General features: G+C 41.9%; 1 protein-coding gene across 1 annotated transcript in view; it reads left to right on the top strand.

Annotated features, from left to right (window-relative positions):
* The first annotated feature begins 20,766 nt into the window (after positions 1 to 20,766).
* Positions 20,767 to 27,256, top strand: part of pmepa1 (prostate transmembrane protein, androgen induced 1) — a 39,742-nt gene continuing 33,252 nt past the window's right edge. Inside the window, exon 1 of the mRNA XM_047583383.1 lies at positions 20,767 to 21,356. Coding sequence (XP_047439339.1) covers positions 21,263 to 21,356 — 94 coding nt within the window. The 5' untranslated portion in view covers positions 20,767 to 21,262. The remainder of the gene's footprint in view (positions 21,357 to 27,256) is intronic.

The following is a 27,256-nucleotide window of genomic DNA, read 5'->3' as shown; positions in this document are numbered from 1 at the left end:
CCACCCCATAGGGTTGCACTGTAGAATTTTCCTCTTGTATGTATCTTGTTGGCCAGACCCTCTCTCAGAGCGCCCCCTGGTGTCTGACTGCAATGTAGGTCATAAACTCCACCTCCTTCATGACAGCAGATAGGACTTGGGTCGAGTCTCTCTCTCTCTTTTTTTTCTTTTCTCTCTTTTTCTTTCCCTCATTTTATTATTTGTACTGCATGCTTATAAATTACCTTAGTACTTTCTAATTTTAATCTTCTTTTCATATTGCTTTTAGGGTGAATCTTTAACATCTGTCCAGGGACTACAGATGAAAAATAGCCTCTTGGCTAACTCTGGCACATTTACAGAAATGTTTATTTATTTAACAGGGACAGTGCACAATAATAAACACTTAAACTAAAACAAACACTAAAGTACGTGTCAAATACAAAGAAATTCAAGGATAGTTTATGTCATTTAATACAGTTAATATCATGCTGATGCGTGTTTGTTTTTCTCAGAAGTTTAGTTTTAGTTAATTATTTGATGCTGTAACAGAATGAGACATCATGATGAGTAAAGGCTCATTTATAGTACTGCAGGACGTAGACGCCGTAACTTAGGCATGCAACCTACACCGGAGCGAGTCCTTTATATCTGTGCACTCGTCAGTCTGTCTCACTCTGTATCAACACCACTCAGACGCTAGTTGGTGTGGTGTCTTTTTTGTCAGCCGGGTTTATTTTAGTTTCTATTTCATGCTTCACTTTCCTCTTCCTGCTTCATTTCCAACAATAGCATTAGCAACTTTTGGCAAAATTTCAGCTGAATTTCGCCGAACTCGATGCTTACAAATGTTAACCTCACCGATTCTTTACTGATCCAAAACAATCAATTTGAAATTTGCAAAGATGGAGAAGCAGCCGGGAGTACTAAAGCGGAAGCACGCTACTACCAAGACGACCAATCGCAGCTCCTGCGTCGGTGCGTGTCAGCTACGGCGCTAGGGTCTGCGCTGTCGCCGTAGCTTCTGCTTAAACTTATCGCAGAAGTCTAAACCGCCTAAAACGGTTGCCGTGACAACTGCCACGTGAAAACAAAATGAATACAGTGTATAATTCAACATTTCTTTGTAATTGATGGAGCAGAACAAAGTATTAACCAAAGGAAAACGTGTGAGTCATCGATAACGTGGCTCCAGAATACCAAGATGGCACCGCCTGTACTGCTGGGGTTTGACCAATGAAAAGAAGTGGACACGTGTCGTCCATATTTTCTACAGTCTATGTTCCCAGCTTTCTTGCATCCCAGCTAATACCAACCAGGTTCCCCTTTTGAATGACAAATAAAGAAAACTGGCACCTGCTGGTATGAAGAGTTATTTCATTTCTGAACATTCACCTGTGGACTGTGGGCTTTGGTCTTCATGGTCTGGTGTGTTCAAGCGCAACTTTTCACTCAAAACACAGACTAAACATCACACCTCGTTTGGTCTGTACTGTAAACCTAATAAAGTTGTTTTTGTGCCAAAACAATTACCTAAACCACACAGCTGTGATATGATAACTTTCTTCCGAATTGGTTTTGGATGGCACAGACATGATGTCATCTGAGCCGAGCATCGGAGCAGAAAATGCTGGTATGCGTCAGTCTAAAGGGCCGTTACAAACAAAATGAAATGTTTGACTTAGGAAGATGGAGATTAACCACATAGGGGTTGTTCCTCTGATGTACCTCATTTGATATCTGGCAAACTATTCCTAATGATAATAGCAGTCACACACAGACGCAGACAACACCAATCATTGTAAAATCAGCCAGTCTAGACTGTAGTGGACAAAACTAATGGATGCATTTCACATAGTCAATCTGAAGTTTCACCAAATGTCTGAGTGTGTATGTGTGTCTTTTTACTGCTTTATTTCTACCCTCCCTCACTTTCTTTCCTTCTTCCTTCCATCTCCATCTCTTCTCCCTCCATCTCTCTCCTCCAGTCTGTAATGTGTCAGACAGCTTTCCTTCCCCGAAACACTTGGAGGATTTCAGCAGACGTTAAAAAAAAAAAAAAAGGCAAATCATTTTTATCACCTCTTTTCTTCCCCTCTTCTGTCTCATTTCCTCTTTCTTCATCTCTTGTTCTCTCCGCTCTATCCATCGCTCTTTCTCTCCCTCCCCTCTCTCTCGCTCTCAGGTGTGATCTGTGTGGGGAGTCACTGTCTAGACAACCGATTATACCGAATAATGAGGGAGAAGGAGGGAGGTGAAAGGAGGGAGGGAGGGAGGGAGGGAGGGGGCAGACAGCGCATTAGAAGAGAGAGAGAGTGAGGGAGATGTGTGAAGGGGGGAAACGTAGGAGGAAAAGCAATAAGCGAGGGAGTAGGTATAGGGAAAAGATGGAAGGAAATGTGAAAAAGAGGTGAAAGAAGAAGCGATGGAGACGGGGGAAATTATCAAATCATGGACGAAAAGAAAAAAAGTTAAAACAGATGAAAGAAGACGAAAGTAAGAACGTACAACGACAAGGTGAAAAGAAAAAAAACGAGTGAACTGAAAAGACTAAACATGTCAGACTCACGCACACACACAGTCTAAACACCACTGAGCCAGAACAGAGACACAGTCTGATCTGCTGTGTTAGGAAACCCTATCAGTCACACAGGCTTTACTCACTTTGTGTATCACTGTGTGTGTGTGTGTGCGTGTATGTGTGTGTCTAAGGTTGGCGATGAGTAATCAACGAGTCCAAAAACCCTCCCAGACACACACACACACACTCACAGTCACACACTGTAATAGGCTTATCCAGCGCAGCAGTTTCAGCCTTTAAACTGGGACTTTTTTTTCTTTGCTGTTTAGGATGAAAGAATATTCTCTATCTGCTAAAACAATATTGACTTCTACAGAAACCTTCCTACGCGTGGTGTGCATTTGTGTGTCTCAGTACATTTTGTGTCTGTATTCATAACGAAAACCAGCATATATATATATATATATATATGTGAGAAAACAGACGACCAGGAAGAGATACATCAGAGGAAACCCGACATTTCTACTCAGCATGTAAGACCAGAGTGAGGTCAACTTTAGCCTCATGTGGGGAAAGAAAAAAAAATTCAATTACACCTCTCTTTGATACAGCGGGGATCCAGAGGGATCAGGATAAAAAAAAAAAACACAACAACAACGGGGTTGTCCGTCAAAAAACACTGAATCAGGCTCAAGTTTTGTCGCAATGCAGTGCAACTGGATTGCGGTGAAGGGTGTTTACCAGTCAAATATGATCAAATACGTGTTCCTTTGTAACCCCAGTGTTCTATATCTGCTTACTATCCAACTCTTGACAAAGTCAAAGTTGACCAAAGCTAAGTGACCCTAGCTTTTCTGTTGGCTTTAGCTGAACGCTGACAACTTTTAAGCATGACAATTTAGCATGTTGGATTGAGTCAGTCAGAGAGATCTGTTTAGCTGGTAAATCAGTGCATGAAAAGAGAAACTGAAGTAAACAAAACAGCTAAGCTCAAAAGGCTGTTACATCTTCATCTCATCTGAATACTGAAATCCATAAACGACATGATCATCTAGAATTAATAAACTGTAGACCAACTGATCAGTATGACTAGCTTCGTAGCCTCCCAGCTAACAGTAGCTCTAACTAGCATCCTAGCCTCCCAGCTAATAGTAGCTCTTCCCAGCCTCACATCTAACAGTAACTCTTACTAGCTTCCCAGCCTGACATCTAACAGTAGCTCTTACTAGCTTCCTAGCCTCACATCTAACAGTAGCTCTTACTAGCTTCCTAGCCTCCCAGCTAACAGTAGCTTTTACTAGTTTTCTAGCCTCCCAGCTAACGTTAGCTCTTACTAGCTTTCTAGCCTCCCAGCTAACGTTAGCTCTTACTAGCTTCCTAGCCTCCCAGCTAACATTAGCTCTTAAATCAACAATTTCCTTGTGAATTTTATTTTAAGTTATTAGACCTTGAGCTGCAGAGCTCAGAGAAGGTTTCAGAGAAAGGCCCAGTTCATAGACAGCGTCAGTGGCGCAATGACGTGACGCATGGCGACTCAAAGTTATGCTTTGGCCACCACGATGCATCACTGCATCGAAAAATGTGCAGTCAGATTTTTCAGTACATGACACAGCAATGCGTAATACAATCCGTCACCATGGGAGGTGCTAATGTATGTAATACACTTATTAAACACTTTGTTATACAACAAAAAAAGACTGTTGGAAACATAATGGGAGAGGCGAGCTTGTAGGGCGCACCCACTTAACATCCCGACTTTCATACAAGATTAATACAGACAATGCCTGGATATAAATTGCTGTGGCAAAGAGTGTAGAAAGTGTCAAAAGAGACTGGAAAAAATTAATGCACACAAACAGCAAGGCGGTGTGTCACCATCTCTTATTGAGCTGGCAAATACATTACTGTACTTTCTGAAAGAAAACAACCAAAGTTTAGTGTCCAAAAATGAATAGGTGGAAGTAAAACTTACCTCTACAAAAGACTTTTTTTTTTAACCTAGCTATGGGACAACACACTCTGGAGTACTATTAGATGCTACTGATGGTGCTGAGTTGCAGCCTGTTTTTATACAGACTATACATATCTGAAGACCATGGTATGTAGCAGATGAGCTGTCTCTTCTCAGCATATGTATTGAGGAATTCAAGACTATAGGTTTCATTGTAGCAAAGCGCAAAACTTTCTACTGTTTTTTATTGGTGACTTCATCAGTGACTAGTTGCAGTCGACTTGACTTCAATCACTTTAGAAAGTCTGAAGTTGTGCAACATTATTGAAGATAAAAGTGACAAGGCAGTGAGAAAGCAAGAAATATTGTCTGGATGGACAAACAACAATAAAATGGTGACTGTAACGTAGGAAGTGGAGGGTTTTTAGAAGTACATGCAGCACGACAGACAGACAGGAAATTGAGAGGCATCAAATCTGTCACAGTGTAATCAGATTAGTCTGATTATAAAATTACATCAATAATCCCCCACCTCGCCTCCACACACACACACACACACCAGACAGTCTGGGAGTGTTGAATGTGTGGGGATGTTTGAACGTGTAATATATTTGATTAAAAATTGTGTATTTACATGTTTAACGCCGTATCTGAATTTGTGTGTGCATCTAAAGGCGAGTGTGTATTTTACTAGCTCGCCTCCTGGTTTTAATTCTTTTTAATGACTGAAATAAAGCATTGAAAATGTGCTGTGTGTCTCTGTGTGGGCAGCCCGACTACTACGTTTTGTTCTTTTAATTTGTCTCGCCTGCTCTCTCTTTGCTCTATTTGCATTTCTGCAGTTAAATGGAAATTCCACCACGAAATGGCAGCCTCACAGATTTTTTTTTTTTTTTTTTTTAAATGTTAGAGTTAAGCAGTTTACAGCGAACGACTCAAACTTTAAACTTCAGAGAGCAGGAGCAAAGGCACTATATCACAAACCAAGATGGGATGTGTCACAATATGTTCAGTCAGATCATTCACTGACTGATCAAAGCAGTTACTGGCTTTCTTCACCTTAAGGCATCACCAAACCGAAATAAAAACGAACAACCGGCAACGGAGGCCAACTGTGGTGCTGCCTCATGTTGCCTGTGCCTGGTCCACAAAGACAGACAAACAGTCAGATTGCAAATACTGTGTGCTCTGCGAACTACATTTAATAAACAATTCTCTCTCTCACTGGGCCGCAGGTTCAAAAATGCCACTCCTGCTTGATCGCATTGCTAAACTAATTACACTCTGAACAACCCTGAACATTGTATCCTTTAATATGAGGAGGTGACAGATCGAGGCTGCAGCTGCATTAGTCTTGCACTGCATGACGATATAGAAGTTAGCCAAGAGCAAATTGTGTCTGGATAACACTGCAGCTACTACACTGCTATTCTCGAAAGACAACCAAGACAAACAGGACTGGGAAGACAATTAGTTAAAAAAAAATATAAAAAAAAGTCACATGATGCTGTGTTATATCAAAGAAGGTTTAACACCTGTAGACTAAGGTGGTGATACAATACAAAATTGAACAAGCAGTTTTCTCAAAAAGTAAAGTTACTTCAAAGGCTTTCACTATTTTGTTCACAGAAAAGAATATCATGTCTGAAATGTCCCCCTCTATGGGCTGTCTTTGAAAAGACTGTAGGATGGAGCGACAAGTCCTCGGATGCATCCTCGTACATGAGGGTGGTACAATATGATGCCTGGAAACTTTACTTTCGCGCGATTTAAGTACAGATACTGCAATGATTTTATTTCCACATGAAAGTAAAAAATAGTCCCTTTAATACACTAATGTAACATATATTACAAGAAAAAGTATTGTAGTTGCATTCAGTTTGCGTTTTAAGCTCTTTTTAAGGTCTTTCACGAAAAACTGTTGGCCATTGTGCCAATAACTACAACGATTTTGCAATGTAAAACTTTGAAGGCTGTTTTCTCAAAATAAGTTTTTCTGCATACTCTGAGTTGGAAAACTCCACTTCAGTAGCACCAAACTTTCCGGATTTATTCCTGACTACATTTATGTGTGATTTGTGGAGTGATGAAAAGAGATATCCAAAATCCCCTCTGTAAATGCCTGTAAATCTAACACATTAACAAAATGAAACACGAATTCTGAACATCACTTTAGCCCTTATTCAGATTTCTGTTCTGGAAATGTATGCAAATTATCGCAGAAAACTTGTAAAGCAAAGAATTTGGAGAAGTTTCATGGCGATATCTCTTAGTTAAAAGTTTTACCGTATTCACTTGTAGTGTCTTGTCTAAGTGAGACTTTTCTGTAGAGTTATTACTACCAGAGACAGCGCTGTCATATTGTTTCGACACTGAGGTTTAAAACATTAGAAAATACTGATTGTAGTGGATTAAAAAATGACATGTTTTCTTATGGAGTGCAAGTATCAAAGCTATGAACATCGCAGGGGATGATTAAAGTTATGTCAGTGTTCATTCTCACCAGAGAAAAATAATAATGGGGGCGCTGTTGATTCAAGCCTCTTTAGAGTCAAACCCCATTTGGACTTTTTCTTCTTCTTCTTGAAACTTCTTCAGTGGCATAAAAGAAAACAAATTGGCAAAAATGGCAAATGTCTGCGAGTGACACTGGCGCACTTTCAACATGTTTGATCCAATATCACTGTCAACACCACCAAACAAACAAACAAAAAAAAAATATTGGTATTGATTCACAATTTCCCGTTTCCCTCACCTCTCTAATTTCTATCTCGTATTTCTATTTCTTCATTTTTCTCTGTGTTCGTTCTTCTTTCCGTGTGATTTTCTCTGTACCCTCCTTCCCTCTCCCTCGCGTCTGTTTTCCCTCATTCTCTCTTTTTCTTTGTTTACAGCACAATCTCTTCTCGGCAGAGGACATTTTTAATAGTCTGCTGCGTCTAGCCTCAAACAGGAGTGGGGGGAGTGTGGGGGGGGCAAGGCGGACGAGCGAGCAAGGAGAAGACCAGTGTAGACAGAGGGGGAGAGAGAGAAAGAGAGGGAGAGAGAGAGGGAAGGTGGGAGAGAGGGAGGTAAAGGTGGGGGGCAGACAGAAAGACAGACAGAGGGTGAGATAATGAGATAGAAAAGGGATGAGAGAGAGAGAGAGAGAGAGGTGGATTTGTTATTCTTGCAGGCTGTTGCACAGACACAGACGCAGACAGACATTACCTCACACAGCTGCTGCAGTGAGAGGAGAGGGTGACAGTGTGTGTGTGTGTGTGTGTGTGTGTGTGTGTGTGTGTGTGTTTGTGTGCAGCCAGGCGGGAACACGTTTATAATATCCTAAAGCACAGATTTCCGTAAATGTCAAGCTTTTATCCGTTTTTTTTATTTATTTATTTTTCCCACAGAGAACACAGGCAAAATATTATTTTTGCTTTATTCCAACATGGGTTTTATTTTTTCGGCCTCATTCTTTTTCTTTTTTTTTTCCTTCTATTATTTATGATCGATAAGATTTGACCCAGTATTTAAAACTCTTGAATTATATATATAACAATCAGACACTTTATCAGTCCTTCAAGGAAATTGCTCTGTTGCAGTTAAATACAAATAGAATAAAATAACATAAATAAATAAGTTAATAATAAAAAAAGAAGTGAATATAACATAAAAATATATTATGTTATTATTTAATATATAAATACAGGGGATCAAATAAAATACTAATTAAAAAAATTATAAATAAATAAAATAAATGTTACTGGTGAAGTGTTTAAGTTACTGGACAAAGATAAAAACTAAACCCTGCATAAGAACTTTATTGCACCTTTGTTACTGTGATTCTTAAGGTATTTACAACTATCAGAGGATGAACACATTAAATTACAGTGTTGAAATGTTGGAAATGACCAACAGGCAGGAATGACCTCCTGTGATGGGTTGAACGAGTCTGTTGCTGAAGGTGCTGCTCAGTGTGTTGTTGAGTGGGTGGGAGCAGTTGTCCATTTCACTAACAGCCTCCTCTGTGACGCCGTGGTCAGACAGTCCAGTCCAGCTCCACCTCTACAACCTCACTGGCCTTTCGGATCTCTTTGTTGACTCTGTTAGGGTCCGCCGCTCCCAGCCCGCATACATGTAAGCCTTCATACAGTCCTGAACATTGAAGTTTTACTGTCAAGTGTGATGCATTTGACTGAACCGGGGGATGTTTAAAACCTGTCTGTACGTTAAACATTAAACAAACGCTGTCCTGTTGAACTTCAGTGTCAGGAGGGAGAGTGGTTCGGATTTATAATGTCTCACTTCAGACACGAATTTGCTGGTGAGGATTTAATCAGGTGTCTCATTCTTGCAAATTTGCATCTGAAAGCCACGACAGTATTCAAAGACCAGACGCAGACACACTTGACCTGTCCAGAGGCTATTTTATGGTGGGTGGACCATAGTGAGCTACGCCGCTAAAACTGAGCTCGACTGATGAGCCAAGTTTCATTGTTGTGATTCGACTCTCCAGCTCCTTCCCCTTCTTCCAAATACTGTCTCCGATGGCTCCATAAATATGACGGCGACTGTCAAAATGTTCAGCTTCATAATGTCGATCAAAAACCACCATCAGACATCGGCGCGGCTACGTCCCTTTTCGTCCGCGGCTACGTCACGATCGGACCACCTCGCACATGCTCTTATATAAACTGTCTGGCGCGCTGACACGGCGAAAGTATCGTTTTGACGGCGCTTCCACAGCAGCTTCAGCCCTCAGATAGTGTTCATAGAGGATGTGTTCAGCCACACTTGCATTTAAGCAGCGTGCAAAGTCCAATATGCATCACTGCACAAACAAAATCGGAACAAAACAGGCTTGAGGCCTTTAAAAGATGCTTCTTGTCACATATGCGCGAGTAAAAAGCAAAAAAAAGAGATTCTGAAAAGGTATCTGAAATACCTCCTTTGTATGCACACTTAAAAGCATGCATATAAGCATTTTCTGACCAGGTGCCCTTATTAGCATAATGATGTGCCATAGCCATAACATTATGACCACCTGCCCTCCCCTCTTCTTCCATGACCCCTGGAGGCATGGACTCCTCTAGACCTCTGAAGGCGCGCTGTGCTATCTGGCAACCAGACGTTAGCAGCAGATGCTTTAAGCGCTACGGGCTACAAGCTGGGGCCTCCCTAGATTAGCCTTGTTTGTCCAACACATCCCATTGGCACAGACGGATTGAGCTTTAGGGAACCTGAAGGCCAAATCAACACCTCGAACTCATCGTTGCGTAGACTCTTCCTAAACCGTTTTTGCCGCGTTGCAGAGTGCCCCAGCCTTTTGATCTGCACTTTCATACGCACTGACCACTGCAGACCAAAAATACAAGAGCTGGAGTTTTGGGGGTGCCAGTCATCGAGCCATCAGAGCTTGGCCCTTGTGAAAGTCTCTCATATCGTTGCACCTTGAGAACAAAACGGTCCCTTGCTGCTTAACATAGCCAACTCACTGGCAGGTGCCACGATAACCAGATAATCTGTGTTGCTGACGTCATCTGTGGTAATAATGCTAATTAATGCCTCTTAAATTACCTGATTAATCTTAAGGAAGGATTGTGGTTTAGATGCTGTTTGTTTGATATGGGATAAAAACCACGATCCCTGATGTCAAACCCGGACATGTCCTGTTTTTTTAAGTTTTTTTCTTTTCTTAACAACAGCTGTGGTTCAGACCTCAGCGTTCTGGTTTGATTCCCAGCCCCTTCTGACCGCATGTTAGAGCGTGCTCGAGCAAAACACTGAAACCATATTTGTTTGTACTGATTAATGGGAATCAAAAATCAATAAAGTGCCGCGTCTGTCAGGGTGGAAAAGATCTACGCAAATGCAGCATATTTATCCTCTACTTCCAGTCTGGCAGCTGAGCGACAACAGTCATTACTCACATGGCAAACGGCCGACTTATCACAAAGACATTAGGATAGTTTATTACAGGCGGCTGAATGTGGCTCTTCTGGCGAGGACATTTTCTCGTGGCGTAAAACGTTCTAAGGGAGTTAAACAACAGGACAGCAGGCACTAAGCTGCAAATGAGCCAATTAGCTTTTTGTGTTTTTTTTCTGGTAGAACACATATTTAATCATAATTAAATCAGAACAAAATTCCTTTTGGCACCTATTCATGTTTAGGTGTGTCACAACTTGTACATGAGTCAGTGACTTTCAGCCGTAAATGTAAAACCTGACCTCAACTCTAATCCCCGCTGTGGAGTTAACCTTAAACCCTAATCCTAAACTAACCCCCGAAACCCCCCCAATAGATGCTAAAGGCCCACGCAACCGTGTTATTCCCTCGCTTTTCTGCTCCTCAGACGATATTCGGTTCCCACAAAGGTAGACGCACACCCACGAACGCACACATGCACGAAATGCAGTTGCGGGAAGTGTGGGATTGCTCAAGCCCTGCCGTTTTTCAGCGCAGGGCTAAAGTCAGATTAGTGCTAGCCTGTCTGTCTGCTTTCACGGAGAAACACGCTTAATCCCGGTTTAATCCCACCTGCAACTGGATTGGCCGCCGCCTTAGGCTGTGACGGCTGTTAGCCCGAACACGGGGCATCAGCTGCAGACTGCCACACACCTGGGCTGAAAGACACAGGCAGACGTGAGAAAAGGGAGAAAAGTGTCTTCTCGTTCACTAATGATGCATGTCGATGTCGAGTTGAGAAAGATGCAGGAAGGCTGGGGCGTAAGTGGGTAGATAATTACAAAGCGGGGGGTTTGGTTGAGGGGAAAAAAGAAAACTGGAGAAAGACAGATGGTAACTTGGTCGCGGTAAATGCAACCACTTGAACGTTTGGCTTTTACGGCCACAAAAAGCAAAAAAGACATCCGCTGTCCATCGAACGCGTTGGATCACTGTCTGGCTGGTGAACCAAACAAAACAAAAAACAAAAATGTCTGCCGCTAATAAAAGGCTGCAATAGTCCTTAAAGGGAGCAAAGGTGTAAAAGTTCGGGTGACAAACCAGTCACACACTTCCGAGAAAACGCATCAATAATTCACATGAAAAAGGCAGCAGTTTTTTGTTTGTTAAAGCTGAGAAAAACCCGGTTAACAATGGTTTAGATCCACCACCAGTTCCTACTAAGCCACCACATTGTGCCAGCGTGCGTAACGCCAATACCTTGCAGCTGGCTCATCTAAATGGAATGCAGACATATCACTTGTACCTGTGCTCACATGCCAAGGGCCCTGCTGCGAAAATGAAGGTCTCCGCTGTTTCATCGGAGCCGGTTTCCTGTTAAATGAACCTGTAACATCTGCAGCGCCGTCAAGCATGCGGACAATCAACAAACGCCAGAAAATCGTGTTTACACTCTATTAATTTTTCAGTTTGAAAGGAATATAATGAAGTGTCTTTAAATGACTGTGCACAAATGAGAAATGTTTAAATCAATGTATCTGACGTGTTGAAGTGTTCATTTTGTAAGTATATTTTGTTTTCTCCTACCTGCTAAGCTGTAAAATAAGAGATGCTTCAAATGATAATGTGAAAATGATTGCTTGTCGTGATCATCATCTAAATTTCCAGACAACCTCTGCTTTGAAAAAAGTGAGTTTTAGCCTCAAGCAGCAGCAAAACAGAGATAGTCAGAGCCCAGGGAACGCAGTGGAAGATTCAGCAGCTAAAAAGACAGCTATTTTATTCAACAGAGAGCAAAAAAAGAGCTTAATAAGAGATTGTCTGTGAAGGTTCTCGGTCACCCAGGTCAGAGTATATCCAAAAATGCTAAAGAAAAGCATCTGCCCCTGAGTCCTTTAGAACCGAAGAAACTGCTTGGATGAAACGTCTTCAAGAAACTCTACTGGTCCAATTGTTAAGCATATTTTATTTATTTATTTTATTTAATGTGTTAATAAGCTATTCTTTTTCTTACATTCACAAAATGGGCAGAAACACGTTGAATAATAATGTCCTGAAACCAGAGCTACACTTGTTAGTTAAACCGAACAAGGCTTTAGGCTGATTGGACTAGACGCAGGGACAGTCTTTAACCAGGACAGTCCCTCACAGCTGGCCAAAGATTGTGGTTAAATGTGGGAGAAAAAAAAAATCCCTTTGGCGTGTCATCACTCCCCCCATGCTAACCAGTCGTTTGCTCACACTGTGAAATGGGGTCGTTGGGGTGTTGCTGATGTCTGGTGTAACCAAAGACTGTATAAAATATGGACTCCACTTCCTTCCATTGGTCAGACTGACCAGGTTACCCCGGGTATATGCCGACACCATGTTGTGAGTTTGGAGCCAGAGTCTAAGCGGTACTGTCTGAGAATGGAGTTGGGCATTCTTCCACTAAACTCACTCACATTTTGCCTGATTAATACTGCGCTCTGCTCGATCTCCACAAGTTACAAAGAAATGCTGGATTATACAAAGCCCTTATTAAACTTTTTCCTGCTATCACTTTTAAAAAAAGTTCTTTAATGTGTGGCCCATCCACTAAAATGGAGTAGGTTGAGTTTATGACCTATACAGCAGCCAGCCACCAGGGGGAGGTCTACATGTGTCCATCTCAGAGCCCTATGTTAGAGAGAGTCTGGCCAACTCAAATCATGGGCGCCGTGTTGGATACAACGGAGGGAAGATTCTACAGTGTAACCGTGTGGGGCGGATGTGCTATGTTGAAATACATCGCTTATTTTCCCCATTTACAGGCCTACAAATGTTATTGCCAATGTCTGTAAAAGGCTCTCACTTAACTATCCCAGCGTCTACCTACTTTAAATATCTTAAATGAGCCTGTAAAATGGTTTTTAGCCCAATCACTTCATCAGCCACCGAGCTGTGTTTACCTTCTCCTCAGTCTCTGTGTTCGTCCATCGCTGTTAAAAGCTTGAAATAACTCAGAACAGTTATAAATACTCAGAAACAGTGAAAAGTAAAATAGTCTCACTGTTGCTTAGTGTTATTATTAGTGTTATGTTTATAACATTAGCACGCTAGCCATAATAACTTAGTGGTAACGGAGGCAAAGTTACGTGTCAGTTAAATTTGTCTATCTACATGGACATAAATTACACGCACACATGGGTTTCACAGTATAAATGATGATAGCTGCTATTTTTCTAAGCCTTTAGTCTAGATAACTAGCTAGCACAAGGCTAGCATGAGTCTTGGTTAACTCATACTCTCTCTAATATATGGCTCTGGTCCATCTTTTTTACTGGCTATGGGTATAAGAAAAGCATATAAATTCCAGTAAACATGTGTTCATATAGTGGACTTACGGAGATTAATACAAAATAATAATAATAATACTTAATTGCAAACTGTCAACATAGCAGAACTTCCAGTTGTTTCCTGCAACAAATGGCACCACTGAGCCAATAAATCAAAACAATAAATCTATGACACACAGCTACTTGCTGTGAGCGTTTAAGTTTATGATATGTTATCTGTTTGTTCCCAACTTGTTGCTATTGTATAAATCTTGTTATCACGTGTTTAAGATTAGAGAAAGAATGTGTATGTTTGTTTTGGTTAAAGAAGAAATCCTGATCTCTCGTGGCAAAGTCTTGTGGCTTGAGCTGCTCTCGTCCACCTGAACCGTCCACCTCAGGCCTTCCATTCAACACATGCAGACGAAACCAGCAGCATATATCGAAGCGTTGCTTCTTATCTTAAAATCAGGTGGAAGATGAAACGAACGCTGCGGCGGTAACTCCTCAGACATAAAATTGTGTGTCATAGAGTTACACAATAAAAAGCTGTGCAGTGTTTTCGGCATCTGATAAGCCAGTTTCAAGGATCTATTACTCAAGCTGAGCTTCCTGGATTGTGTTTCATCTTCTCACCAGTTCCTGAAACAACAGCCCCCCCCTCCACCCCCCACCCCCCACCCTCAGCAGCGTCGCCCCCTTCTCTTTATAAAGTTCCACTTCAGTCTGAGCTCCAGGAAAGGCAGTGATAAATAGATACGCTCACTCTGACGCACACACACACACACACACACACACACACACACACACACAGAGGCAGGCGAGCAGGGAAAGAGCAAGTCCTCAACCCAATGATTCACCCACTTCAGACTTCAAAGGATGGGCGCAATAAAAGAGAAAGAAGCAGAGACACAAAGAATGACCACACCTGGGTGTCCGTTTTGGTGACTCAGCCGCCTTTGACGGTAAATTGACTCACCGCCAGCTTCGATTGTCACTGTCTCAGCCTGCGCCCTGCGCCAAGGCCTCCGACAGACAAACACAGGAGCTCTGTCTCAAAAAAATTACTTATCAGGAAATTTAAGTCATCAGCATGTGGCTGGTGTAGTTTTTTTCGCCAGCCGTTATCAACAGATTTCTCTCATAACTTTTCACTTATTCCACCTCCTCCAATTCTAATGTTAAGGTCGCGACACACCGAGCAGTAGCTGGGTTTACATGGGGCTATATATTCTGATTACAATTGGTTTCGAAGCCCAAACTGAATGAAAATGCTCCATATAAATACCTCAGTGCACTGGCTGTGTGGAGAGTTTGTTAACAACTCTGCAAGATCTAGACATTATCACACACTTAGACGGCAGAAAAAAATAGAAATATTTAACTGTTTAAAAAGGTTTATCAAAATTGAATCGAAGCCGAGACAGACCGAAGCGTGGAGCAACTTCAGAACTGCTGGAAAACCTTGAAGACCGACTTCTATGAGGCTAACACAACAGGCAACGCAAAAGTTGATACGACCACACAAACTTTCCAAATCAAGCTCTTTAAGAATGAAAGTGTAACGATTAAAAGTAGTGGTACATGTAAACATAAGATCGGAATAGATCACCTCAAACCTCCAATCAAAATGATTTCAGTCGGAATGAGGAGAAAGTCTCCATGTATACCCAACTACTGAGTGTCTGTGCCCCCAGTTTTTGGGCCCAGATTTGTGTGTCCCAAAACGTTGACCTCTTTCAGTGTCTTGGCAGAAAATTTTGCATGCTGAATTCTTCCTGATTGGCTGATCGGTTTAGAGAACCAGCGCAAGAGGACAGAATCTGGAATAATGAAAGTAAATGCGATGAAAAAGTTTTTCATAATTTCACACCAACATGATTTTTCATAATGAATAAACTATCAACCAACTGATCAGCCTGATTCAGGAGAGGCTTCCCAGCTTCAAAGCGAATGGCGTTTTCAGCTCGCCGTTGGTCTGTAGTCTTTGTGGTGTGTTCAAGTGCAACTTTTTGGTCCAGACACAGGAGACTTGTGACAGTCGGCCTCGGTTGCCGGTTGTTTTCTTGTGTCGGTCCGATTCATCCAGGCCTTCAGAAGACAAGATGGAACCATTTGCATTTTCTGTTTCATCCGCTAAGGACAGTTTGAAGTTAATAAGGAAGTGAGATTCAAGGCTGTTATAAACTCTACAGTAAATACTTCAACTTTCTTATTACTGGCAAATGTTATCAGGTTGTTTTGTTTTGTGTCTGAAACTTTAAGTGCCACCATCCTCACCGGCTCCTTCTGGAAAAAAATATGTTGTTTAACCTCAGTGGTACTTATCTGCTTGGAAATAAAAATAAATAAATAAAGGCGCCGGTTCATTTACAGCCGATTACGGGCTCGACAGTGGACCAAAGTGCGCCTGAAAGCATTGCTCCTCTGAGATATTTACCTACCTTATGTTTATGTAATCTGGGATTTAATGTCACACAAGTTGCTTTATTTTCTTTTGTCTCTATGTAGATTATATTGTATAGTTTGGAGTTTATTGTTGTATAAATCTCCAACTTACTTTGCGGTATTATTCATCTGTAATCACTCATGAGAATGGCTCAATAGGGAAATAAGCAAAGACTCATATTGTTCCACTCACTTACTTCAGCCTTCATTAACATACGGAGTACGGATGTGGTGCTGCTGGCGCTCAGCAGGGGGCAGCAGACGCCCTACACACTCCCGCACTCCCGCTTTGTCTTCCTTGCAGGGTTGGACAGGCTGATATCCTAATCCTAATGAATTTAGAGGTAATCAGGTTGATAGATTGACCTGGTTTCACTTTATTATCTTGTTTAAGTCTGGCAGAGAAGCGTAACCATAAAATGCCTTCTTACTGTCGGGATAGCGCGGGTCAGCGTGGCTCTCTTCGGCCGTCTAATTCAATTCAGCCCGACATCTCACCGCAGTAAACAAGTTAAAGAGTCAGTTTACACAAATTACAGGAACAAAAGGTGCTCCTAATTTTGTTTTAGGGGGATTTCTTTGTGGTGCTTAAGGTTTTATTTAGTTACATGCATCCGGGAAATCACTGGTGATGTTTTCACTGTTTTATTCTTTTTCTGTTTAGGAAAAAAAATAATTAATTAAAAAAAAAAGGTGTTTTTCACCTTCATCGCCAAACATAAGTTTCACTCTGGACCTGTAAGTTACTTAAAGCAAGGCTGTTTTTTTTTTCTTCACGATTCTCTTTGCACATTTCTTTAGGTTGTGTTGCATTTTGTGCGAATAACTTTTGTTTTCGCCGTCTGCATGTATTCGGGACTCCAGCTGGCCAATAAAACCACTTTCACATGCGGCTATAAACTTGAGTAGACCTAATTAGAAAGTTGACTCAGATGAGACATGCTGCTACAGTCTCACCCCATTGGTCCCCGGGGCCCGTCAGTCACAGGGATGATGTAATGCTGTCTGGCTCCGTCGTTCCACTGCAACAACACTGCGCTACGCAACACTCATAACCCACGTTTTGAGCCGTTTTTTACGGCCCCAAATGTCAATTAAGCTTGTCTAACGGAAATTGGAAATGGGAGCTCCGATTTTAACAACACGTAAAACTGTATAATATCCTGTGGTGTTACGTTCTGTCACTTAAAACTACACTGAAGTGTATTCCACCCTTACTTGGCCAGTTTCATTAGTGACAGCATCAAAATAATGGTTAAAAACAACCAGACGTGAGTGAGACTGCAGTTGCGATGGTGCGGGAGACTCTGTTGAGTTTTAGCCACGTTAGTTGGACACTGAGGCATCATCCCTCACTCAGAGCTCATTAAAAGTTGTCCAAATCGAGATTAGCTGACTCGACACAATTTAAAACTGCAACGGTTTTAACACGAGACAAGGATGTAGGCAAAATTCACATTCACATTCCTGCTCAGTTTCCGCACTAGTGAATGTTATTGTTCCAGCGCGCCCGTAGTGTAAACATATAATCTCATTGTGCGCAAACGATGCCAGGTTTGATGGTTTGACGTCTCTTCTCTCGCATCGCGTTCATACCAGGAAGCTTTCGTATTTGACCAACCTGTTCAGTGGTATCTGTTATTAGCAGTAATCATTCACTGCATACGCACAGGCATATCTACAGCTATCCTGTGTGGCTGTAAGTAGCAATAGATGTGTTTTTGGAGTGAAGTGATGGATGTGATTTCACATGTCACAGCCATAAAATTATTAATAGGCCGCAAACTGCGTGTCTTTGGCGTTTGTAACAAATCTCCACTCGAAAAACTCACTTTTACGTTAAAGGGTAAATATCTTAGAGGCGAGGGAAGCACTGGAGGCATCCTCTCCTACGTATGGCTACGTGTTTAGTTTACGTCTGTTTGTCTTTGCTCAGTTTGAAGTTTGAAACATCACATGCTACTGCCTTGTGACGTTTACTTAATTGAAGATTAGAGCCTTATTGTGCCAGTTTAGTTATGCACCTGTATTATTTGTTACAGCGGGATTATTTTCTCTGAAAATTAACAAACACACACAAAAGAAGCTATGCACAGACAATGCCTCCTGTACTTGCAACTGCCAACAGTTCACATCTGTCCAGAGCACAGAAATCAGTGAGTTAGTTGCCTTTCAATCAATTTGAACATCTCTATTTCACTCAGGTTTTTACTTTATAACTTGGACTTCAATTATTTATTTTGGATGTGTCAATAATTCAGAGAAGCGTTGCTTAGATTTAATAAACTTATCTTATTTTCTTCTGTAACTGCAAGAATTTCACGGTGTGTAGTTCTGTGTTAATGACGTGTGTATGCGCAAAATAACTTTAGGTTTTTAACTGCAGGAGCCAAAGCAAGTTTGACACAGTCACACCGGTGATGGTGACACGTATCGAACTGAATTTGATACGCATATTAAAGTCGGTTAAAATGCTGTCACTGGTTTGGTTGACAGCTCTGGAAAAAAGCTGGTAAATAAAGATGTTTTCGCACACGACTTTTTCTTTTTCGAGCCCCGACACACCGTTGCTTGGTCAGACAAACGCTAGCAACGTGGGGGTCCATTCCCACAGAAAAACTTTGAAAAACTCGTAATTATAATTCTTCAGACATGTGACAGTCGACTCGTGGGCACAGCAGAGAAAATAACCACTCATAAAACCTGTAAAGACTAGTCATTTGTCCAATGTCTGGCACAGTTAGCAGGGTTGCTAACGTTAGCTATCTCGCTTTGTGCTGCCTCTAATCCATAGGTCTTCAACAGGGGCCTGCGACCCCTAGGGGGTGTGCGGAGGTACTGCAAGGGAGTCGCAAAATCTGGTTGATTAGACATTTTTTATAAATTTTTTTTAATTTCTCCCCACAAATTTTAATTTCTTTAAATATACATTAACATGAACTCAGTGTATTTTAGTAAAGGGATAAGAGACAGCTTAAGACTGAATGCAAAATAACGATGTATATTTATAAATAGCAGTAGGCCGAGTTTAATGCAGAACACATGTAGTAGGTAGGGGGTCCCTACTTAATCAGTTTGGGGGTCCTCGGCCTGAAAACCCCCCGCTCTAATCTACTGCCAAAGCATTTCTGATGTTATGAGCCTCAATATCCTTCAAGTGCCAGCAACAGGGAGCTCATTATGTGCTGAAAAGAGAAGAAACATAGTGTGAGTGGCTGTTATAAGTGCTTAATTCTTCTCGTTCTCACTCTCCTTTTCACTGGGCTTTATAGAATAAATTTACCACTGGGTTTGCATGTCCAAGCGGCAGCAGCGTCAGCCGTCTTGCCGGTGGGTCTGCGGAACCAATCAGAAGGCCAGCGGAGGATCAATTAGCAATCACCACACTATTATTTGTGAACACAAAATGGTGGTTTCTCTGCATAATTTATAAATCTGAACTGAAACTGTGTCAGCTGACTCAGGGGACTCACGCTGCACACGTATTAGAAATTTGTATGCATCGTTTATTAATCCGCCGGCGCAAATTACTCATTTTACGCACAATTTGTTTATTCAGAGGCAGAGTATGATCCAATCGGGAGCAGAAATGAGTCGTGTACATAATAGATAGATGCACTGACGATATAGGACATAGGGAGATGTGACACGGATCGCTGACAGAGAGGGACTGAAATGGGGACGTATGTGTGGCCTTTGGTTCATCTGTCAGGATTAGTCCATTTGACACCTTAATTTGTCAATATAAATTTTCATACTTTTTTTGTCTTTTTTTTGTTTTTGTTTTTGTTTTTTTAGCACAAATCATAAATCTGGGCTACAGACTGTGCCAGCTGCCCCTGGGGACACATGCTGCACATAAACTAGTAATTCGCATGTACCATTTATTAGTCGACAAGCACAGATTATTCATTGTACACAGAATTTGTTTATTCAGAGGCACAATTTGGTTAAACGGTTAGCAGCAATCATTTGTTTACCAAGGCATGATGATGAACTGGAGTGGAAACAGACCTACCATGTCACAGATGACTGAGATTCTGAAATGGAGATTCATGTGTGGAGCCAGCCCCAAGTGGCCCTTTTAGGAATTACAATTTATGGACTTTTTTTTTCTTTCTTTCTTTCTTTTTTTATTTTTATTTACCAGCCTCAGTGATTTGAACACCTTTATAGACACCGTTGTTTTCAGTATAATTATGTTTCTCTAGAGTATTTTGCAAAAATGATCCATTTGCATGCATGCAGTAAATATAAATTAGTAAATAGATTAGGATGAATTAAGTGCGAATTCTCTTGAACTTTCTTTTAAAATACTGGTTACATAATAATAATAACAATAATAATCATAAATAATAATAATGATAATGATAATTGTGTCTCATTAAGGGACGTTTTATTGCTACTGGTTAAATAGAAATGTGTAGATTGTCATAAAACCCATAGCCGTCTTGCATAATTGGCGATGTGAGATTAGATAAATACAACTGGATGTCTTTTTTTTCTTGCTGTTCTTTTGCGGGTCTTTGCGCCTTGGCTGACTTGTGCCAAAAACGCAAGTGAAAATTGGAAATGCTAGAGGGAGGGAGGAAGAGAGAGGGAGGGAAGGAGGGAGAGAGAGAGAGAAGGAGGGAGAGAGAGAGAGAGATTGTTGAGGGGGGGTGGAGGGAGGCAGACAGGACCAGACAGACGTCCCTCAGCAGTTTAGTCGCCGGTCACACGGCGGAAAACACGGATCCGTTAAAGCCGATTTCAAACGGACGCAACCGGACGCTGAAAGTAGCAGAAGAACATTTTAGGAAACTACAATTTAAGGCTGCATAGATAGATAGATAGATAGATAGATAGATAGATAGATAGATAGATAGATAGATAGATAGATAGATAGATAGATTTGAAGAGGAGGAGAAACCGGAGCAAGGAGGAGGAGAGAACCGAGACAGGAGGAGCACGGACGGACCGGAGAGGAAGGAGAGGAGAGGGCTGGTGTAAGAGAACAGAGAAAAGGGAGGATTTCTTTTCTTTCTTTTTTTTTCATGGAAGGGGGAGAGTTTGCTTCTCTCTCCCTTTGGCTGTCCTCTCCTTCTCCCGATCGGCGTCTCTTCTCCAGCACCAGGACCCGGCTCCCTTCCTAAACTCGCCCTGGAAGCATTCATGTCTGGTCTTGGGAGGCTTTAAATGTTGAACTTGATGGGTGTTTTAAACGCCACCGCCAATGTCTCCTGCACTTGTAACTGCAAGCGCTTCACGTCCCTCCAGAGCATGGAAATCAGTGAGTAACTTGCCTTTATACCAGTTTTCAGTGTCTCTTAATTCTCTCACGGGGGGGATTTCCTTTAACTGTGTCTTAAATTGCGCATTGTGGACGCGGCGATGATTCCATATATTTCAAACCCCAGAAGTTAATTTGTGTTATATTGTGTGAAGCGTGTATTTATTTCTCATAGGTGATGCTTCTAAAACATGTCACGGTCTGAGCTTTCATTTTGTGGCTGTTTTTCAGAACTAATGTTAGCTCTAATGGAGCGTTTCTGGTCGTCTTTCCCTTGACTCGGCGCTTTCGTAAAACTACAGTTGACTCAATGAAGTTTTCTCCTCCGCATCATATTTCCGATGATTAATTTTGAACTTGACCCCAAACCGCACGCTTCCTACGTCTTTCCGCTGAGCCGAGACCTACACATCCTGAATGTGCTGTGATTCAAATCCTCCCTAGGCCGTTTCCAGCTGTTTTATTCTCCGCGAGAGTTCACTTTTAACGGATCGAGTGCTTTTTCTTTCACCAGGTCCAGTTTTCAACTTTAATTTGAGGTGGAAAAACAAGCTGCCTATTCGATGTAGATTTCTTTCTCTTTTTTTTTCCTCTCTCTTTTTTATTTTGGACGGTAAAAATGAGACTTAAAGCGTGTTAAAACGTGCCCGTGTGTTCGCTCGGTGGGCAGTGGGAGCTGGATATCGGGGGACCGTGTGGGTTTTGTCGGAGGAAAAGGGAGCCAGCTGGAAGTTTTGTCGCCGCTTCGTCAGTAGTCGAGCAAAAGCCAGACGTCTGTCTAGCCTCCTGTCTGCGTGCGCGCGTCTACGTGTGCGCGCCCGTGTGTCGGGTTTATATGAGTGTGTGTGGTCGTATCTGGGAAATCCCTGTGTGTGTGTGTGTGTGTGTGTGTGTGTGTGTGTGTGTGTGTGTGTGTGTGTGTGTGTGTGTTTGCGCGTTTGTTTGTGTTTATAAAGGGGTGTGCTTTCATGTGATTGTCTTTGTGTGTTGTTTGGCGACGCAAGGCTCTAAACCTGCACACAGTAGAGACGTCCACTGGTGATTTTGTAGTCTAAATACTGTAAGGTCAATTACAGATCAAAGCTGTGTGTGTGTGTGTGGAGTTTGTGTTGGTTCGTGCGTCCGACTGAGGTCTGACTCAGACGGCTTCTTTTGAGGACACTACAGTTTTGCAGAAAATCAGTCAGTGAGAAAGCAGCACAATTTTTTTTTTTCAGTCACAACCGGACTGAAAGTGGGTTTTATTTTCATTTTTAGGTCAGTTTTTTTGGTTGACTGTTTTCCATTTTTTTTTATTTTACCACCAAAGAAGCTACATTTGCAAAAAAACAGCTTCTCTGTTTTCAAGATTTTGAAAATTAATTTCATCTTGGTCGACTAAGCAATTAATCTGCAGCCTATTACTGCAATCCAACGATCCAAACGCTCAGCAGTGCAGTCAAAAGTGGGTGTTGAAAAGTCATTTATGAAGCAACACTGTGCAAAAAGACATCCGTCAAAGTTTCAAAATAAAGCTTCAGGTCTTTCGAAAGTCAAATTTTTGAAGTTTGCTAATATTTGCAAAACAAAAAAGGTTCAGACCTAGTGTCAGACTTAAGAAACTAAAATTTGATTTCAAGCTTTAAAACCCTTTTTTTTCCCTTTTTTTGTTTAAGGATCATGTCTTGTCTTGATGTCATACAGTTAATTTTTCATCATCTGTTGTCCGTTGATCTGTATCATAAAGTAATTAATCGCTTGAGTCCAAAATAACAGAAAATATGGCATAGTTCAAAACCCCAAAGATATCCAGTTTCCAACTTTCCATCCTTTTCCAACCAATAAATTTGAAGGACTACTGTCTAAAAAAAACCCTCCATCCCATATTATAGCACCTCTTTGTTGGCAATAAGAAACTGTTTGAAAGTGAATTCTCCATTTCAGTTCTTGTGACAAAACATATCATGAATTCTACTTAACACAAAAATATCATAGTCGGGGTGTCGGGCCGCCAGTGAAACGCCTGCGGCCCAAGTTCTGGCCACACGGTTGTAGCTATTTGGACCATTGTTGGTGGCTCTTGAGCCAATTCAGCTTGTTGAACTGGCAGCGACGCGACTCTGCGAGGGAGCTGACTCTGATTGGCTGCACAGCTTAGAGAACCGGAGCCCAACAAGAGAACTGGAGTCCAACTGATCAGCATGATTCAGCAGAGGCCAGCTCTGCACGATGGTCCCAGCTTCCTAGCCTCCCGGCTAATTGTAGCGCTTCCTGTTTCCACCTTTGAATGATAAATACTGACTACTGCCACCTGCTAGCGTGAAGACTTATTTCTGTTGTCTATGCGTTGTGTTCAAGTGCTACGTTTTGGTCCAGGCACACACACGGTGTGTGGCATTGCCACACTCGGCCTCAAGTCTTCCAACAAGTCTTTAGATCTGGCTGCTGAATTACGTCAAAACTCCCAAAGCATTTTGTTTTTAATTTCCTTATCTGAAAGATTATTATGCGTTCAGTCAGAACATGATTTTAAACTCTATAGTTGGACGCGTTTGAGACAAAACATACTGTAGATGTCTTCTCTCTCAGAAATTTCCTGCACATAATCTTTTGTATCTTGATTAGAACCAGATATTTAGTTTCTGGCTGATCCAAGCTGTAGAAATACTCCAGCGGTGAGTCACATAACATTTTCTATGGAACTTCCTGAAGCGAGGGAGCTCTGGAAAGACATCTCCGGACAAAAGTACACGAAAGCATGAATCATGGAGCAGTAATGTCAATGTCAGGAGGTAAAAAAAAGTCGATGCATGTAATACAGACCACTGGCTGGACATGTAACAGAACATGCAACAGAAAAAAAAGACAAGCAGGCAGACAGAGAAGCGCACACACACACACACACACAATTCCTCTGTCTGAAAGCAGACGTGATGTTTAGTCTGGAAGACGGAGGGAGGGAAACAGATAAACCAAACAAGGAGACAGCGAGGAGAACATAGCAGACCGGAGAGACAGCAGAGGAGGAAGGGAACGGGAGAAATATGTGGAAACTTTGGAGAAAAAAAAGCGAACAAGGTGTCAGTAAAAACAGAGATGAAAACACAGAGACATTCTGGTGCATTGAAAAATTGTGTAGGAGTTGATAGACTGAAACTAATAATGTGTTGGTTTTTACTTTTAAAAAAAGAGAGACAGAAGCAAGATTACGTTTAAGCTGGTTCAGCTGTACGGGGCATTGGAGTGTGACAGGAAAAGATGAAAGACGCAGCAGAACAAAGTAAAAACACTGGATTATCCACGTTATACACTTGAGATGTGGCGATCAAAAGATAACAGAAGAAGGAGGGGTTTCCTATACATATATATATATTTTTTTTTTAGCTTTTACCTCGAAATCTTAAAAATAGATCTGGAGAAAGAAAAGAAGACGACAGCTGGATTTATTAAAGGCACTGAGAAAGACGTTGTCAATCCTTCCAAAGAAAACCTGAACTTTACGGCTTGCGCCACAGAAAGTTGTGTTTGTCATATCTGTCAAGGGGTTTTGTGCTTATGCACCGGAACGAAACTCAACAGCCACAGTACGTTTCCAAAAGTGTGCCTGTCTGTAGTTAAGACAAAGTTTTTGTTAAAGTCGCATGACTTACGCAAACTAGCGAGATAAGGAAATGACCCTTCCTTGTACAAGCTTAGAGGAGGCCTCTTTAGATGTTTAATTTGGCTAATTACCAACTGCCCTCTATCGCAGGGGTTTCATGGCTCCAAGGAAACACCTGACACGCCCTGTAGGGCCGGGATACACCGAGCCAAAGGTTGACTATTTTCTCATCCCTGGTTTTTCTGGTGTGTCTTGCACCTTTGGCACTAGTTGGACCTCTGTTGCTGGCTCAGATTAAGCTGAGTCGGTTTGATTGGCTCTAATTCTGAGAATTAGAAGAACAGAAGGCTCATTTTTCACGGTAGCTCACCTAGGTGTCTGATTGTTTTTTTTTTTTTTTTTTTATGGAGCCTCCAATTGTGTGCGCTAGCTGTCCGTTGGCTGAAATGTTTGCGGTGTGTTCAGGTGCAACTCGTTGGTTCAGACTCGGGCCACGCGAGGTGAGGTCACGGTCGCTTTTCCTCAGTGGCTCTCACCTTTAAAGCCACTTTACAGTCACGCTGCCTTCAAATCAAACCCTTTTGTTTGAAAGCTACGAGGTGAGAAGTCAGGCGTGCGTGCATGTATGGAAAATGCCCGGTTGCGAGGTTCACATGGAGACGGGAGACACAAAAAACATTTCAAAGCGGCATTAAGCGTGCGCTGATTCACAAAAAACATAAAGAAACGCAACTCCCAAAAAATAAGAATAGCACTGCTAATCCAGGAATAAAAAGCAAAGCCTCTAGCAAACTGATTTATAGCTCATGTGCCAAAAGATGGTGGCAACTCAAGCTGAGCTGTGATTGAATAGACTAGCAACAGGAACGGCAATGCTAAAGCAGCTCAGACTAATGTAGCGTTACATCCAGAGCACCTTTAACAGCTGGATTCAGAGCTTTTAAATAGCTTAATTCAGACATCCAGACATGTTTAAAGGAGCTGCAGAGCCCCTGACTCATTCATCTATCTCCCCTGCACATCCTTCCTTCCTCTGGGTCTCACAAGTTGTAATTGCAGGGTTTCATATACCTGTTACACCCTCTGCTATATAAGAGCGCACACACACACATATGCAAAACCACATCTGTTCTGAGCAGCAGACACAACTAGTCAAAGCACATGACATCAGTATTACTCACAGGCTGGCCATGTGTGTGTGTGTGTGTTTGCGCAGTGAAGTCACCACTGCTATCGGCTTGTCATTTCCTACCAGTAGCATTTGTTACTACACGTCTACAGTCTGTCTCTAATGTCCAACGTAAATGTCATCAATAGCGCGCATCTGAGTGTGCGTGTGAGTTCATCTGGAAGGGAATTTATTTTCGTTGCTGAATTTGAGGAAAGAAGTCGTAATGTTCCTGAGTGGACGGGAGGTGACGGCAGCACTGGCAGCAGGAGAGCCCCTTCGTGACTCTGACTGTTAAGTCACAAGTTTGAGCCGTGCAACAACTCCCACACTAAAAATGAGAAGACGTTCTCGTTCTTCGGTGTTGTCTGGCTTTTGTGTTTAGAGGTGGACGCGGTGACGCACAAATCGTTTTTTGTGATGTCAACGAGAAAGAGGGGTTTGGAGGGATCGGTCTGAGATTGGTGCACCTGACTCACGACCACTTCAAAAATGGCCAAAGAGGTGGAGCTCGAGTGGAGCGGAGGAAGATAGCGAGCGGCTCCTGAAGACACCCGGCTGCCATTGAAAGCAGCCGTGCCCTCGTTCGCACACGCATTCAAGCCGTTATGTAATTCAAACCAGTGAGTAACTTTAGCCACGTACAGTCGTCATGAACAGAAAACTTTGCTATAGAGACCAAAAACTGTTTGTACCGGAATGTGAACATGTTTATTTCTGCTGGAACATTGGACATTTTATTACGGAGATTGTCGGAACCTCTGGTGGCGGTTTAGGCGTCGGCTTCATTGTTCGGCCTGGTCAATGTTTAGACGTAGAAGAACTGTGTTTCATCAGACTTTCAAATTCGGCGTCATAATGTGTTCGTAAAATACTAATAAATGGTCTTAACTAACTGATTCAGATTTAGTTTATAACATTTGTGCTTTTTGCCGAAAAATACTGGACAAGTCTAGTATTATCATTTTCTTAAGTGTAAGTCTTACAAAATCTTGCGAGAGAGCGCAAATTAAGAAGCTGATTCTGTAGTTAATGAATTATCTTTATTTTATTTTATTATTGAGATGAATCTGTCGTCAGAGTGCCGCTCTATTCTTAAAGTTTTCAATAGTGTTTGATAGCTACCATAATCCTCTGTTAGCCTATGTCTCA

This window comes from Mugil cephalus, chromosome 4, assembly GCF_022458985.1.
Source record: "Mugil cephalus isolate CIBA_MC_2020 chromosome 4, CIBA_Mcephalus_1.1, whole genome shotgun sequence".
NCBI classification, from domain to species: Eukaryota; Metazoa; Chordata; class Actinopteri; order Mugiliformes; family Mugilidae; genus Mugil; species Mugil cephalus.
Note: the sequence above shows the minus strand (reverse complement) of the source record. Positions and strands in the feature narration are given on the sequence as shown.